Source organism: Ambystoma mexicanum, chromosome 10 (assembly GCF_040938575.1).
Source record: "Ambystoma mexicanum isolate Mex_15411 chromosome 10, UKY_AmexF1_1, whole genome shotgun sequence".
In the NCBI taxonomy this organism is placed as follows: Eukaryota; Metazoa; Chordata; class Amphibia; order Caudata; family Ambystomatidae; genus Ambystoma; species Ambystoma mexicanum.
The window spans coordinates 311,814,508-311,831,419 of NC_090932.1; the positions used below are offsets into that span (position 1 = coordinate 311,814,508).

At 44.3% G+C, this 16,912-nt stretch overlaps 1 protein-coding gene across 2 annotated transcripts in view; it reads right to left on the minus strand.

The window, feature by feature from the left end:
* Positions 1–9,117: 9,117 nt before the first annotated feature.
* Positions 9,118–16,912, minus strand: part of LOC138491399 (autophagy-related protein 16-like) — a 159,680-nt gene continuing 151,885 nt past the window's right edge. For both annotated transcript variants that reach the window (XM_069617906.1, XM_069617905.1), the window contains 3 exons: positions 11,009–11,071; positions 10,014–10,092; positions 9,118–9,733 (listed from right to left, as the gene is read on the minus strand). In XM_069617906.1, the coding sequence (XP_069474007.1) occupies positions 9,536–9,733; positions 10,014–10,092; positions 11,009–11,071 (340 nt within the window). In that variant the 3' untranslated portion in view covers positions 9,118–9,535. The remainder of the gene's footprint in view (positions 9,734–10,013; positions 10,093–11,008; positions 11,072–16,912) is intronic.

The window sequence follows — 16,912 nt, forward strand, 5'->3', positions numbered from 1 at the left end:
GTTGTAAGTTATTGGAGTGAGGATCCCGGTACGTTGGCTTGTATCTTGTTAGGGTAGGTGTTTCCATAGATTGTGGCCTCCCAGTGAAGGGTGAAGAGGAGAGGGGGTCCCTGGTTCCTCACGTGAGGTGTGGAGAGAATAGGTTGGGTTGTAATTAGGGGGGGGTCGCTAAATGAGCCAGGGCGCGCCGGGAGGAGGAGGAGATAGAGGGGGGAGATTGCTTTCGTGGTGTTATATTGTCCCAAGACTAGGAGGCTTCAACTGGTGGTGTATTGTTATTCCAGGCAGTCTGGGGGTAGTCTTGCAGGGCCGCCAATTGACGGGGGGCCAAGAAAATTCTTTGTAGAGGGCCGTCTGGGGGCAAGAGTCATGGCCACATACCTCTCTCCCTTTTCTTTTCTTCCCTAGCGGTGCGCTGCCTTGGAAGCAGGTTAGCTGATTCCCAAGCGCTGGGTCTCTGTCGGAACAGGGTGCGCCCATAGGGAGGGCCAGGGCAGGTGTGAGCAAGCTTAGGTGGATTTTGCTTTCCAGTGTGTGGGGCCCGGGTTGCTGCAGTGTTGAGGGGCCGGCGGCTCCCTTCCAGCTTTGATGAGCGGGTAGATGAGGGGGAGGGACTCCTCCCAGGCCGGTGAGCAGGACTCCCTCCACTCCCTCGGCACCGGACCATGGGGCGCTGTGTCCGGGGCGCCACCCGGGCCCCAGCCAGCGAATGGAGGGGTGGGGCAAGCATCTCCTTCAGCCTCCCCACCCCGGAAGCCCCAATTGGCAGAGCGGGCCACGGGGGATGCAGCACCAGATCCAGTGAGCGCAGCTCGGAGGCAGAGCACCAACATGACACGTTCTGCAGTAGGGAGCCCTCGTCATCCGGAGCGCAGGTAGTACGGAGGGGGAGCGAGTTCAGGATCCCCAGAGTCGGAGGGGCCAGTTATTAGGGCCCAAACTCCCGTCTGTCATCTTGGATTTGCGTGGCGGCTGGGTGGCTGAGCTTAGTCAGGCTCGTTTCGGGACTTCCCAAGGTCTAAGCTTCCCAATCTCTCGTCACTTGCAGCCCCAAACCTTCTCATTAATCTGCCATTGTGGGGTAAGAAGCACAGCCGCAACCATTGCGAAGCTCATGAAGCAGCGGGCCCAACACGGAGGCCATTAAAAGAGCAGCTACATAGTCGGCGCTCCAGGCCACGCCCCCCAGCCTATCTGTTATTAACTGTATGAGAGTGGAGGCATTGTTTGATGGATGTCTGGATGATTGCTGTGTTTTCCACCCTAATGTAGGTCCATCTCTTTCCCTCTGAACCCACACAAGGGGGACAATTGGGCTGTCACCGCTGGCTCCATCAGACGGTGGTTCCTAGATTCCCTTAAAGGGTAAGTAGCTACACAGTGCCCAGTTCCAGTGAAAGGATTGTGTGTTGGGAAGATCCAGATTGTTCTTATCCCATATGGTCTACAATTCTCAGGTGCAAGGGCTGTGCCCTTTAAAAGGACCCTGGCTATGCTGGTACCATGTGATGGTTTCCTGCCCTGAGATGGGGACTAAGTGAGGGTGACCAGGAGATCCTCCCCATGCCACCCCCAGGCCCAGTACCAGCTATCTTGGGGAGTTACCTGATCATTCCATTGGCTGTCCCCAGAATGAGACAGTGTACTTTGTCGCCGGTATTATGTTTTTTATTCCAGCCTGGATTCTGCACATTTCTTTTATTGTACATGGGAGCCCCTTGAATCCAGATTCACTTGATATATGTATAGTTCCTAACTTCCCAGATACTTGTGTACCTGTACGTAAGTTAGAAAATGCACAATGGATGACAAAGAAAAGGTGGCTATCAGAGCAAAGGATTTAGTTGGTTTTAAGGGAATTTATTATTGAAAGCATTAGACAAAGACAAAAATCAGGGGTACACTTTTCATAAATATCTGTGCCATTCCCGAGGTGGGGAATATTTTTGTTGCTGCACAATAAGGTCAATTAATTTAAACAACACTCCCATATCCACCACAGATGTTACCTGGGTAAATGTTCTATGCATTTGAGAAATTATATCTCCCTTCTCCACATATCTTGATGTATTTTAAGATTCTTACTTCTGTGTTCAGGAAATGCAGAAGTAAACCTATATGCGCTTTCTCAAGCATAGTTCCTTCAATATAAATTACAATCAATCATCTTCACCTTTCAGGGGTGGATGGGGGTTGCTCAGCCAGTGTATCCTCAGAACTCCATGCTCTTGTCTTTAATATCGTAATCCCTTTACTGTTCGAAGACAGGGACATGCTTTGGCATTTGAAGCCACAAGGGATTCATTTTTCCTTCAGGTGGTGTGCTGTACCAGGGAAACCCACAGTTAAGGAAATCATGCTTCAGGAAAAATGCGAGATCCTCGAACCGGTGAAGTAAATGGTATGTTTGAAAAGATGCACATTTTGAGCATCCAACTTAACTTTAGAGTTGTTTTAGAATTTCTTTACACAGTTAACAGTCTTAGTACAGACTGTCAGTTAAAATTATAAATGTCTTCTTATATGTTCTTCTGCTGTTACCACTGGTTAAATCCCTCCAGGATCACTTCAGCTTTTTACCAGTGGTTAAACCCCTTCAGGATTATGTGGCACACACTTCTCTGTATGCCCCCCTTGTGGCACTGGGACACCCCCAAAGTCATGTGGTTCTTTTGGTATGGTTTGTGGTCCTCAATCTAATTAATACCATATATTTGCCAGCTTTCTCAGCCTTGGTAAGAAATACACACATACTTTTTGTTCTCTTGTTCACACGGCGTGTGCCCATTTCATTCTCTTAGCTTCTTTGTACTGTGGGAAGACCGTTTGCTTCCCGTCTTAGTTCCGCTTCTGACTGGAGGCCCTTGCTCGGTCAGAGCACCTGTTTTATAGTCTCCAGCTAGCGTGTCCTGCTTTAGCTACGTTACAGAAGGGCTTTGTGTGGCTCCACCCCCACCAGGAATTATTCACACAAGCTCACCACTGCATATCAGTGATTCTCCTCCCTCCATCGGAGTCGCAAACTGCATAGGAGCTATCTCCCCATTCACAGTTCTTACTGTGTTTAAATATGTCATCACAATTGGAAAAGGTGTGTCCTCCTTCCTTGATGGCAGCATCCAGATGAAACTCAGCTTTATCTGAAACCAACAGGGTGGAAGGAGATCACTGGTATTTGTAGTCAAAACATTAGAACAAACAGTTTCTTCCAGTCCCATTTAAGTGGAAAATGTAGTCCATTCAAGGAGGTCCTCATTGGACTGGGAGTCCTTGTCTCCGAAAGGGGAGTCACATCCAGTGACGTCCCACTTGCCCATACCCCAAGGGAGGCTCTTGCAGAGCGGTCACCTCCCTAGCCTCACATGGGGTGGCCTGATAAGGGCGAGTCAAGGATGGGTGCGGTACAAGCATGTGGCGATGTGTCAAGGAGGTGCTGTAAGAAAAAAGCCAGATCTGAGTAAAGGACAGGAGGTGCAGAAGAGGGTCCCTTAGTCTCACACATGTGTCGTATTGCCCTTCATGAAGGGAAGCAAGGACAAGGTTTTTGCAAACTCAGCCAGGAATGGAAACCTTAGGCTAGCAACCAAATCCTAGTTGGTGGCGTGACCACGGGGTGGTGGAATGTTGAGCCAAACAACAATGCTGAGACCACAGATCCATTCACAGCATGGAGCAGCTTCAGCACAAAAGAAAGAGAAACCAAAAACAAAGAAGCTGAGGTGGAGGGAAGTGAGAATCATTACTGGAATACTCGTACTCGTGCCAGCAAGAATAAAAAAGGGGAAATAAGTGAGCATCATTACTGAAACACTCATACTCGTCCCAGTAAGAATAAAGAAGTGAGAACAAGTGTTTGAAATATTCCCAAAAGTATTTTCTCTTCCCTTTATCTGTCCCAGCTAGGGAAAAGACCGGACATTGTGTAGAGAAAATGTGGCAATTGTGATAAACAAAGAGAGAAAGAAGAAGAATCTCGGAAAGGGGAACCAAGGTGTCAAGGACACAATAGAGGAATCGAAGAGCCCCATTTCCAAATCGTACAAACTAATTAAAGTAGTTGCCAAGAACTAACAACGCATACATTGCTAAAGTGACTGTGCTGAAGAGCAGACCACAGGAGAAGGGAGTCATTCTCCTGCGCCTTAGTTGGTTTTGATAGTGCTAGGGACAGAAGAGGTTAGTTTTGGATGGAGGCCAGATCTTCCTTTTGGACTCACCGTCGACTGACGAGCACCCTAGTTAGTTTTTGTTAGGTAGGGAAAACCAATAGTTTTAGTGAAATTTAGGAGTTTGCAACTTTTTATTTGATAAACAAGTTTTTAAAAATGGAAGATACAAGTCTCTGTCCTTCTTCTGACCTGCCAGGAGACTAAATAGAAGACTAATAGAAGACTAGGAGACTAAATAGAAGGATGGGGGAAACTCAAAAACCCGAGGGCTGTGACATTGAATTGATCACCTATCCCACGGGAGGAAATATGGTCTGAGATTTACAAGCTAAGATGTGAACTGTTTCACCAGGTTCCACCTGGGATCAAGAGGAATGCCAAGATCTGTTGTCAGTTTCCACCGTATTTTATTGTAACTCAAAATAAAAGCTGGATCTTCCCCGAAAAAAAATAAATGTCAGGATGGCTTTCTTCTTTATAGTGTTGGTTTCCCTACTCTTGAGGAACCTCTCTTGGTCCAATGTTTCTTCCGCAGGAGGAGGACAACTAGGCCTGCCTCCCCATAGTAGCAAATGTCTTAGCGCAAACAGTTCAAGAGGAGTTACCTCACCCTTCCCTGGTGTTCTAGGCTTTAGAGTGACCCGACCCCCTTCCTCTTCTTGTCCCAATCTACATGTGGGCTTCTGGGTACTTGTACCCTATGACTCTCTTTATTGCAGATTTGGGTGAGTAGGATGCTGAGTGGATGTAGCAGGCAGGGAGAGCTGGAGAGGGGTTCTTGTGGTATGTTTGGACTTCTTTCTGGTCTCAGTTGCCATACTTTTCTACACTCAAAATAATGTCCCTGTCCTCAGCTTGTACCGCCTCCCATCCTCTGCCTGGGAACAACTGGCTCAGCTAGGACCCGTTTGTTCTTACTACCTAGGTGTTGGCTATCTGTCTGGTGATTTCTCTCCTTACCACTGAATGTTCCTGTCTTTCTGCTTCCTTCTGATATTTTTTAATTATTTATAGTGTGCTATACTTCAGCAAAACCTTTCCCACTTGCATAAAAATTGTCATATTTAAAAATACAAAATCACATGAATACAATTCAATTCATTAAGGATTCGGATCATTCAAATCACAATTCATTTTAGAACAATTATGAACAATCAATAAAATCAACATCATAACCAAAATGACATTAAAATATCTTTGGTAATTATCATCCTGGAGCCTGTGCTTGAAAGCGACAGGTGGGTATTTCATTGTGCATTTGCACTTTACTAAGAGAGCATTGCCTACACATTCTGGTCGATCTCTTAATTCATTTTTTGGTTTACTGTCGCTCAGGTCTAGGTGGGGTGGGTCGTCCAACCAGTTCGACCTGTGATTTGAATGCAACTACAATAATGTTGAATGTTGCTTTTGAACACGTAACATCAGAGTGTTCTTTTTATATGACACGTTGTCAGTGATCTCACTGAGCAACATAGCCAGCTGCTGCCTCTCACCTGCACTCACTCGAACTGGGTCTAGCTGCACTTGCAACAGCGGCAAGATATGATTAGATCATGCACGTGCGTTATATGCTTCCGCCATTGTTACATTAATTGCTACAAAGTTGCCACGCAGAGCCTCTCGAAATGAAACATAGTGCCACTTTTTAGTCGCTATTCATACTTTACCAAATAATTGATAGTAAGCCGCTAATAGAATTAATCATGCTGATGATTCTCAAATATGGCCACCAGCTTGGAGAACAACGTTGTTTTGCGGTCACATGACTTGTCACATGACTATCTGGCAAAGAGGCGGAGCGTGGCAAACGTCCTTGAATTTGTTGGGAAGCGAGTGAACATGTTGATTAATTCCTGCCTGAAGAGCGCAACGCGTAGCTTTTTTTTTTTTAAACATATATGGTTGAGTGTGTTTTACTCCTGGTTCGCTAAGATTGGCTGTTAGCCATATCTGATTTAATATTGTTGTGATGCATTGAATTTAATAAAGTTATTTATCTGTTCAAGTACAATCTTCGGGTGCTCTGGCATTTTTGTTTCCCTGTGTAGCTTGTTAGGCTATTGTCTGCATTGTTGTGGGAGACTGTTTTCACACTAATTTAACTTTGGGAATACTTTGATTCACTGGCCATGTAAGGAATTTGCAATATTGTATCCACTGCGGGGGAACCTCATCCGGGAACAATTGTGCTGAGGCTCTCCTTTCTGTGCTGAATTCTCAACATTCAGTTGCAAACTCGCCACATTGTATCTGCAGTTCCACAGACTTCCTAGTGGGTCCCACAAACCACCAGAGAACATTATTTTGATGTGCCAATGGAGGTGGCAACAGTATCCAAAAACCTATTACTACCAACAAATGTAAGGAAAACATCTCCCTTAAAGGGAAAGTTTCTTTTATTCATGTTATGAATTTGGATCTGCTTAGGGAAAGCATCAGCGATCGTAGTTGGGCAGAGGGTGCACCAGGTTATCCAGTAGGGTTCCCTAAGAGGTTAGATTAGGGGCAGAGCTATTAGGGCTCAGCTGCCCTACTAGGTCATGAGACTGAGGAAGGCTTGGCCCCACAGGGCTGCCCTGAGGGGTGTCAATGTGATTGTCACCTGCAATATGTCATGAACTGAAGTGGAGTGACACTCGGGGGATCCTCCCCATACTCTCTTTGTGCCCAACAGCCTATGGTACAGGGTGTCACCCAGCTTCCTGAATTCCCACCTTTTGTGATGATTCATGGGAGCTCGTCACTTCTCCCCGGGGTGGGGGAGGGGAGTCATTCTCTGTGAGGCTAGGGAGGTGAGGTCACTACCCAATAGTCACCCTAGGGGTTGTGGAAAGCCGGACCTCGCATGGAGAGACTCACCTCATGGAGATAAGGACTCCCGTTCTGTGAAGGAACTACCTGACCCCTTTTCCATTGGAACATCCTTGTCAGAAATCCCTGAAAGCACTGTCGGTTATGAAAAGGCTTCTTTTGTCTGTGATCGAGGAATCAATATGACTAAGGCAAAGAAGAAAAAGAGAGGTCTGCAGAGTAATAACAGATTGCTTGGATATAGTACTGAGAAGAGTTGGCCCCAAGGAAGCATAAAGATCACCTCAACAACTGATTATAATACTGAGAAGAGTTGGCACGAAGGAGGCATGAAGATCAACTCAACCGCTGATCATAGCACTGAGAAGAGTTGGCTTTAAGGAGGCCTAAAGATAATCTCAACTACGAAGAAGGACTTGACCTCTGTGCTGACCACATTTTCTTTGTTGAATCAGAAGCCAAAGCAAAGGTTTGCTGGAAAAGAGATAAAGACTGAGCCAGTTTACCAGGGCAAGGGAGTCATTCTCCTGGTACTCATTTTCACTTGTATGCTGAATCCTTTTTGTAGACTTGCAGTAGGGCAAAAGTAGGTTTTGGACAGAGGACGGGCATTTTTTATTTGAATAAACATCCAGATGATGTGCATACAAGCTGTTATTAGTTTAGGTAGGTATATCCCTTCAGAGATAGGAAGAGGTAGGTACGTTTCTTCAAATCTTAATAAAGCTTTGTTGAACGATGCCACCACTTTGTCAGGCTCCTTAGACCACCGCACTGCAGTTGATTCTCACAAGCACTCGAGTCTCCTACTTAAACCACTCTTAAAGTCTGTATCAGGACTGATCCATTTGCTAGGTGAACCCCAGAGGCCACCTGCACTGCCTTGAAGAAGACTTGTTTTTTGGTAGAAACACATGTTAAATGCTCCAAATTGGCTGTCCCTTCAGAAAGATTTCATTTGTTTATTTTCTGTTAATGCGCCAATTTACATACACAGGCTACCTTAGCCTTGATGTTTCTCATAATTTGCAAGACTCCAGTCTTATGACTTAATAAATCACTTGTGTTGCCTATTTTGACTCCTCTATGCCCATAGTTGGCTTTGGAACTTGGTTACTGTTTTCGATTTGCTGGGGCCTTTTGGGTGTAGGCCTCTACACAGGCACATGCAGCCTGAAGTGCTACAGCATTCCATATTCATTATCATAGACTCAGTGCATGTGATTCCATAGTTCATCACCCGCTCCTCTGTGTCCCAACTACTATACTTGCCACAATCAGTTAAATTAAATGTATGTGTAAATTGAACCTGTGCTGAGTAAATCATGGTGTGACTTTGTTCTTAGGAAATTACAATTTACATTAAATATGTGACTTTTTAGACCTACATCTCTTTTTGCTTGATCTCTAGGGGATCAGTATTAGCGTGATCTACCATTTGGCATTATTCATAGGGTTCGCTGGCATGCTCTGTGTCGCACAGACCCCTGACGAAAGTGGTATTTCATTTTCACTTGACTACAGAAAAGATCTTTCTTGCTCCGTTCACATTGGCTTGAGAATCTGTCCCAATTTTTTGGCAACACAAAATACCAAACCTTGTATGAGAATGATAATGTTACTTTTATTGTGTGTGCTGTAACTCTAGCATTAAGCAGACATATATCCAACTGATGGCTCATGTAGGGAAATTAGATGCATGCTCAGCTGTGTGAAGGAGGGCGTGTGGCCAAATACTTGGCATGGGTCTGTCTCCCTGTGCACCACTTTGGTTTTAAACCGCATATGAAGCAGTTTTCAGTTCACTGCTAGGTGATGCCAGTGCTATTTGTTGGTAATAGGATACAGTTTAGGAATAGAAGCCACAAAGACACCATAAATGTATCTTCATTTGGGGCTCTTCTTCAAAATAAGGGTAGAAAATGTTAAGAGTGAGTGATGGGGACAAAATCAGTAACAATTGAAAAGTTCTGGCCCATATAAAGCCAATAATCACAACATGAATAAAAAGGAATAAATACAATCTACGGTTTTATTGCCGGACCGGAAAATGGGATTACTGCCTAGGCCTGATATGCTTCATTTAAAGAAATGCATTCAGAGAAATCTTCAGAAACTACCAATTACAAATAACAAGTACAAGAACCGTCTTTATTGTAGAACACATTAAAAAGTACATCACTGTGGAAAGCACCCCTATTTTGAGCCTGGTGTAGGCTTCTAATTGGCCCGCCATTGCTGAAAAATAATTCGCAGGAATATGAGGGGCAAAAAATAAGTACAAAAATAAAAAGGGAAGAAATCCAACAGAGCAATGCCCAGGCAGTCTGAAGACACCTCTCTACTCTCCATGGTTCATTGGGGTGCCTCTTCGCCTTGAAGCATTCCTATCTGATCTCCTTCGCCTTTCTTGGCTCTCTGCTTCAACATTTCACAAAAGACAAATTTTGGATTTCCGGTGCAATTCCTTCAGTGATGTGACTTGAAGATGCAGAAAAGTGCAGCTGTAATACTGGAGAAAATGGTTCCCCTTTGTTAGATCACCCACTTAACTAATTGCAGACACTGGAAATCTCGCAGGGGTTGATCCCTACATCTTTGTCTTGCTGGGAAAGAGTTCCTCTGTGAAGGACACTGGTGGGTTCTTCCTCTTCAAATGGTGCTCGACAGGGTAAACAATCTGGTATGAGCTCATCATTGCTTGGGGAACCAATGTCCGCACCAACAGGGTCATGATATTCACAGAGATCCTAGAAACAAAAACGGAGGTCATGAACCAGCCCACATGAGAAGGTTGCAGTATTGTGTGAAAATGGGGACTCGTTTTATGGCCTGTGCAGTGAGGAACTCATGGCCTTTTACTATTTTATTTACTGTAGTTAACATATGCTCATGGTGCCTTGAGCATGGAACAGTTGATGTACTGGCAAACTGACTGTATGAATACATTTTATTTGATTCTACTCCGCACTCATTATCAGCGGTGCTCAAGAACGAGGTTTGGTGCTTTATTTTAATCATTAGACAAACCTGCAAATCCACATAGCTATCCTCTGAAGTGTCCCTCTGTTGGTCAGTGGCTGGCTGCTCTGGGGCATGAGCTGAAGACCTAGAGGATGCAAAGAGTTATTACAGGTGAATGAGCATTTCTTAAGGGTGATCATATTCAAGTCAGTGCCAAGAACATCATCAGAGCCTTCGACCAGGGCCAGTGAATGGCCAGGTACAACTGTGAAGCTGTGACCGAGTCCCCGTTAACTCCTCGGAGCAGTGTGCACATTTAGGAGGTGAATAAACCAGAAATAGCAGAAAGCTCCCACATGGTGTTCTGTCACTCTGAATTACTGTGACTTCTATGTATGTTAAAAGTCAGCAAACCAGATGACACATTAGGGCCTAGTATTTAGTGAACACAAAACTATATTTGTTAAACCGCACAAATTATAAAAAGAACATGTAACACCTAATTAAAACAGGTCGAGTGGAGAAAGGATTGAAATACGTATCACAACAATAAAAGCTACAGAAAGTGCAAAATCAAAACCAGTCCCTTTAAAGATTGCTCGCCAACCTGTAAGACACTTCTTCTGGAGATGCATTACAGTTTTATGGTGGCTTATTAGCTGGACTGCTTAGCTAGACGCTGTAGGATTCCCCTGCCTCCTGATTATTACAGCTTGCTTCTTACCAGCGCACAGATGCCCTTATGCAGATGAAACCTGAGTTTGAGCAACAGACCTTCTTCATGATTGCCTCCTGAGAGGGCATCACTCCTGAATAATATTGCACTGCACATGCTGCTTAAGAAATGGTCTGTTGATGCTCACTTTGTATCTACTAGTGAACGGTTAGGCGTCTTGAAAACATCCAATGGAGGTTTCCTACCCAGGATCTAGCCAACACATCTATGATGTTGGGCATACAATCTTGTACACACACACCAAAAACGCCCATCAATGGGCATCAACACTTTTGTGTAAACTTATTTTTACATGAAATGGCACAGGATATCATACAGTGCTTACCTCGCAGCGGATCTCTTCCTCTTCTCCAGTTTGCGCCGAAACTTGGCCAGTAACCTCCCATACCTGAGGAGGGAGAGAGAGAAATGGACATAAAAAAGCAGTTAGATTTGCAGGAGGGAAAATAATCAATGAGTGTGAAACCCGACTCTGAGCAGCGTAGGACAACAACAGAACAATCTTGGGCAGTGTGGGACCATGAATGTCGATTTCAGCAGTGTATAACAACCACTGTGTGACAAGAAACTACAACTAAATCTAGACTGAGGTAGATGCACACATGCAGCATGGTTTTGAATGGCAGAGGGAAACAAAAGTATTAGCTAAGGGGTGACACCACCTACATCAGTTTAAATAGAAGCAGGTGGCTGGTGGCTGACAGTGCTTACTAAAAGGATGCTATATATGATAGACATCAGTCTGCTTTTCATGGCAATATTTCTGTAAAGTTACGTAAACCAGACCAGTTCTTCACCTTGCTTTAATCATGGTGCCTGCCACCAACATTGGAGACATCATTTTGTCCCATTGGCTAGGATAACTTTGGAGGCTGAATAGAATGTATATAGTGAGGGACTATGTGGGGATTCATAGAGCGTGCTTCTCTAAACTATTCTTTCCTGAATTTTGTCGGGGGAGGCCTGGCAAAGGATCCCTTCCTAGGCATATCCTAGTGATTGAGACAGTTTACTTACCTGAACTTAACTGACCTTTTTGACATTTTGATCATAATCATCAACATTGTCCAAATCACTTAATAAACTTACCTGTGGAGTATACATTTGGAACTGGTGACTTTAGGGCACAGGGCCCCAACCATTTTAGGGTTGGACTCATTAAGTGTGAGTGGAGCTATTCTGTGGTATTCTAAGTGGCATTACTGTATTTCATGCATCTGAATACTTACCTGTGTCTGATTGGTTAATGAATCAAGTGCTTTCTAACTTCTCCTAATGGTGAATATGTATATATGTTTTATAGTAAATGTGGGACAATATTCGACTAGACGTCTTACTTGCTTAGTGTGTATTTTAAAGGCCTAATAAATCATTGTATATTTCTGTACTTACCCGTCTAACTTGAATTATTGGTGTCGTTCTGTGTGGACTCACCTTTGCCATATACCACTCTCACAGTCCTCCTGAGACTAAGCCTTGCCGTTCTGCTACTCAATCTTGATTGGGTTTGGCTGGTACTCAGTGTCTCCCCATTAACCATAATAGGGTGGCTTCCCAAACTCCAACCCAGGATTGATTTGGGAAATCCATTTTAACATGGTCAACATCTCAGATGTTCAATTTAAAGGGTAGGAAGAACATGGCTTTGCATGCAAACAGTAAAGGTTTCAAGCAAAAGTGTTGCTGCTGTTAAAATCACACATGCATTATGCATGGCTGGGCTCAAAGATTATTCTTGCCAAAGGGCAAATACAGAGGCTTTGCAGTACCAATACCATCTAGATCAAAACATTTCCAAAATGGGCACAATCCCAGAAAAGATGTTACAGACCTCCAGGACCACTTTCACAGTTATATCTACGACTACTGTCCAGTACATCAGGTCTAAGTATTGGATCCGTAATCCAATGCAATCGGAACCATGTCTGTCAGTGGGACAACAACAAGTTAAGTCCACTGTCAAATTCCTAACTATCCTTTTAAATTCCCCTATGAAAATGTATCCTAATTCCTAACAGGCTCAGAGTGCCATGTTGACTTGATCCTTCTGGAGACCCGTCTACCTTCTATCATTTATAAATCAGTGAAAAGACTTTTATTTAAGATGTCTAGTGAGAATGGAGAGAAATATTCTTACAAGCTGGAAAACTGTAAACAAAACAGATATTAACTCTGGATTTGAGTAAGCAGGCTTATTTTGAGAGGAGATCGTTTAAGAGCAGGGGATAGATTACTATGTTGGTAGATCTATTCCATGGGCTTCTTATGTTGAACTACATTGTTAGTAACCATTACTGAGATATGTTTCTTGTCTGCCCGTTTTGTCTTTTAGATAATGCCCCATGCACATTTTCACAAATTATTTCATTAGCAACAAAGGGTTCACGGTTTTTGTTTTCTGTACAAGGGGAAAAACCTTGAGTAAATGGATGTATTGAGGTTTATTAAGCTCACACAAAATAAAGATGTATTATTTAAAATATCATTTTAGATGTAGGTGTGCAATGTGCACTTAACAAATAAACATTTTAATTACAAAAAAAAAGATTATTCTCAACCCGGACACAGTGACTTGGGTAACCATGTTAAAAATATAGGCCTAAACTTAATCAGCACAAGAAAGAAAACACTCATGCTCTTGCAAGGAATTGGCACCGATTTCTCTTGGTACAGAAGGCATAGCGTGTGGCAAAGGGTTTAGGCAGTATGAGAGATCCAAGACTCTTGAAATTGTGGGCATTACAAAGCAAGCAGTGGTAGGATTTTTGGTAGGCTGGTAGAACTATTTTACCTATATTGGGGCACAAAGCAATAATTATGGAAGATATCTCTTTGTTAAGAACAAGTGTATCAAAAACGACCCCGGGCTTCACATATGGACAAAATATAGCACCATACAATGTTTATATTTGATCTCCATCCAAATGTAGCATGGCTCAATGATGGGCCTTTGGTTTAAGGGAGTGATTTAAATGCAATCAATGACAGAGCCAAACTTGAATAGTGCTGTGTCGTCATGTGGCTCATTTGTAGTAGCGTTTGGCTGGCTCAAACAAGAACTCAGAAAACTGAGCTAGTGGGTATTAGAATGCGTGTAAAGCCCACAGTGAAGGATTATACCTTCTTCCCTCACATGCGCAAACCTATAAGTAATTGGGCCACATATTTGTGGGTCTGGCTCTGTGAAATGGTTCAAATAGGCAGAGAATGACACAATAACCATGTGTGATCATGTGCTAGTTTTCTACGTGGCTCCAGATGGTCAGGTGGGGGCAGGGACCGAGAATATGGCAGATTTCCAAATCACTATTTTTGGACCCAATGTTCATGAAGAAAGTGACAGAACAAACTGGCAAATTATTGAAGGTGAATATGCAGGGGAAATAACTGTTGAATTGAAGAGATTTAGGAGGAAACAGCTGTTTACCCAGTTATCCAACAGGGCTGGATGAAGGAAAGACAACAAATACTTGAAAAGGGGATGGACATTGAGAAAGGAAAAGTAAATGGAGGAACAAAGGACTATGGGAAGGTACTTATGTAAGGGACAATCTGAACATGCTGCTAAAAAAAGCAGAATTCACCCGTTTACAGCTTCACAGGAAGGTCTTCAAGAAGGCAATCAACCTCATAGATGCTGTTGCACTGTTAGAAAGGAGAGACAAACAGGGCACACATTCAAGGAATCAGGTGAAGGAGGTCTCTAGACTCTTTAGCGAAGAAGCTAAATAAAAGGGCTTTCATGACTTTTATAGTTGCTACGCACAAGAGAAGATATAGAACACACACAGATATCTATGACTGCTTGAAATTATTAATTATTCCCAGGATTAAAAAATCCCAAACAACTGAGCTGGAGAACTGCGACGACTTGCCCATAACAACAACGTTGTTAAGAGGTTGGAAATCCAGATCCTTGCTCATTGTTACATTTTAAAACATTAGGACTCCGGCGCTAAACCATGGTGCTATTAGCACCATGGTCCATGCCGGAGTCCGCCATGGCGGAGTGGGGAATTACCATCCCATTCCGAGGTTGGTGGGGCGGTAATTCCCCATGCCGCCATGGCCCTTCCCCATTCCCATTTTTGCCCCATAGGGCTCAATGGGAATGGGGAAGGCGCTAATTACGGTACCGCATATTGCGGTACCGTAATTAGCACCAAGGTACCTTTGCGGGTCCCTACTTTAACGGCTGGTAAAACCAGCCATTAAGGTTGGGTCCCGCAAATGGACCTCGTAATCAGGCGCTAGGTGTTTAACGGCGCCACAGCCTTTTACGGCGCCGTTAAACACTTAGCGCCTGGGTCATAATGAGGCTTCCGGGGAGGCATTTGCAAGCTCTCTGAATGAGGATGGCAACAACGGGATAAGAAATTCCTCAGAAGCTCTCGATTGACTGGCAATCATCCTGAGGAGAGGAGGCCACAAAGTGGTAAGCAGCAAGAGTCGAGATGAGCAAGACAGCCAAATCAACCTGAAACAATAGATTCCAAAGGGCTATCAGAACCTTTGTGTCATTTGATTTTTGCATTCCGCATTTATGCTGCATCTAATACCCACCCGCCTTGCCATTTGATTGTCGTACTTGATTGTTGCATTTTGCATCTGACTATCGCATTGTGCATCTAGCTGCCATTTGATTACTGCATTCGGCATACACCCGCCCCGCCATTTGATTGTCGTACTTAGCACCTAGCTGCCCTGCCACTTGATTGTCGCATTCCTCAACTATGCTGTATCTAGTACTTATCTGCCCTGTCATTTGATTGCCATACTTGCCACCTAGCTCCCATGCCATTTGATTGCTGCACCCCACTCACACCCAACAGAATGTTACTACCAGGCATCTTCTCAGTACTGCTGAGAGTAATTATTCACCTCATCCTCTCAACCAGCTACCCAAGCTTCACTTTTAGCTTTGCCTCCACTGGCACCATTCCCCCTTCCACCATGCATTATGTCCGCCCCCTACCGTCTACACTAACACCCATTTTGCCCCACCTCTCTACGCCATGTAGTCCATCCGCTAGAAATGCCAGATTACGTGCCAGACTACCTAAACTATATGAGCCACGTGCCAGGGACTCCACCCAGTCTAAACTGACTAACCGGACCCCTCCTATGCACACGGGCACTCCCACCAACTGTCCTAGGGACAGACCCAAGCATAGCCTAACTAATACTATGACTAAGCACAAGTCTCACAATGCAGCCACCTTACCTACCCGTACTAAAACTTTCGTCCCACCCATAAGAGGCGCCTTAATTAATGCGCGATCAGTAGTAGCTCATGCCACAGATATAGCAGACCTCATTCTAGCAAAAGAATTAGACTTTCTAGCCATCACCGAGTCCTGGCTCCATGCAAACGCCAGCCCAGCTCTCTCGCTAGCTATCCCCGACGACTATACTATCCTCTGAGTGGACAGAACAGAATCCAGAGACGGAGGCCTCGCCAAAATTGCCAAAACACACATCAACATTAGACTTGACACCACAAACAATCTCCCTTCATGCGAATCACTCACAGCTAAGCTGCCGACTGCCAACTCCCAAACTATCACCATTCACCTATTCTACAGACCTCAGGCTCCTTCGAGGAAGACTTCACTACTATCCTCACCAACAATCAAAAAAATACCCCCCAGAGCCTCATCCTAGGAGATTTTAACCTAGGCCTCAAAGACCCCAAAGACCCTCAGACTACCCTCATTAAAAATACCCTGTCAGAATTAGGCTTTACCCAATGAGTGTCCACCCTACACACAACAAAGGGAGAACCCTCGACTGGATAGCAGACTACAACTGCGTGGCCTCCATCACTGCCAACTCCCCTCAACCATGGTCCGACCACCAACTCCTCGCCTTCACCCTCGAAGCCTCAAGCCCCATTACCAACAACTTACTAGCCACAGCTATCCCTACGAGAAATAAGAAAAACATCACAGTGGAAAAACTCATCCCCCTCATTCTCCCAACTCTGAACCAACTCTCAGCTGCCACCAATCCTCACCATCTCCTAGAAGGTTACAACAAAATCATGCACTCACCCTTAGACTCTATTGCACAGCTAAAACTGAGAAAATCCAAACCGAAAAAACCATTGAACACCTGGTTCTCTACCCACTTAAAAGCCCTCAGATTAGAGAAACGCAAAAAGGAACAAGCCTGGAGACAATCACCTACAGACAATAACAAGTTGATCCTTAATAAAATAGCCTCCACA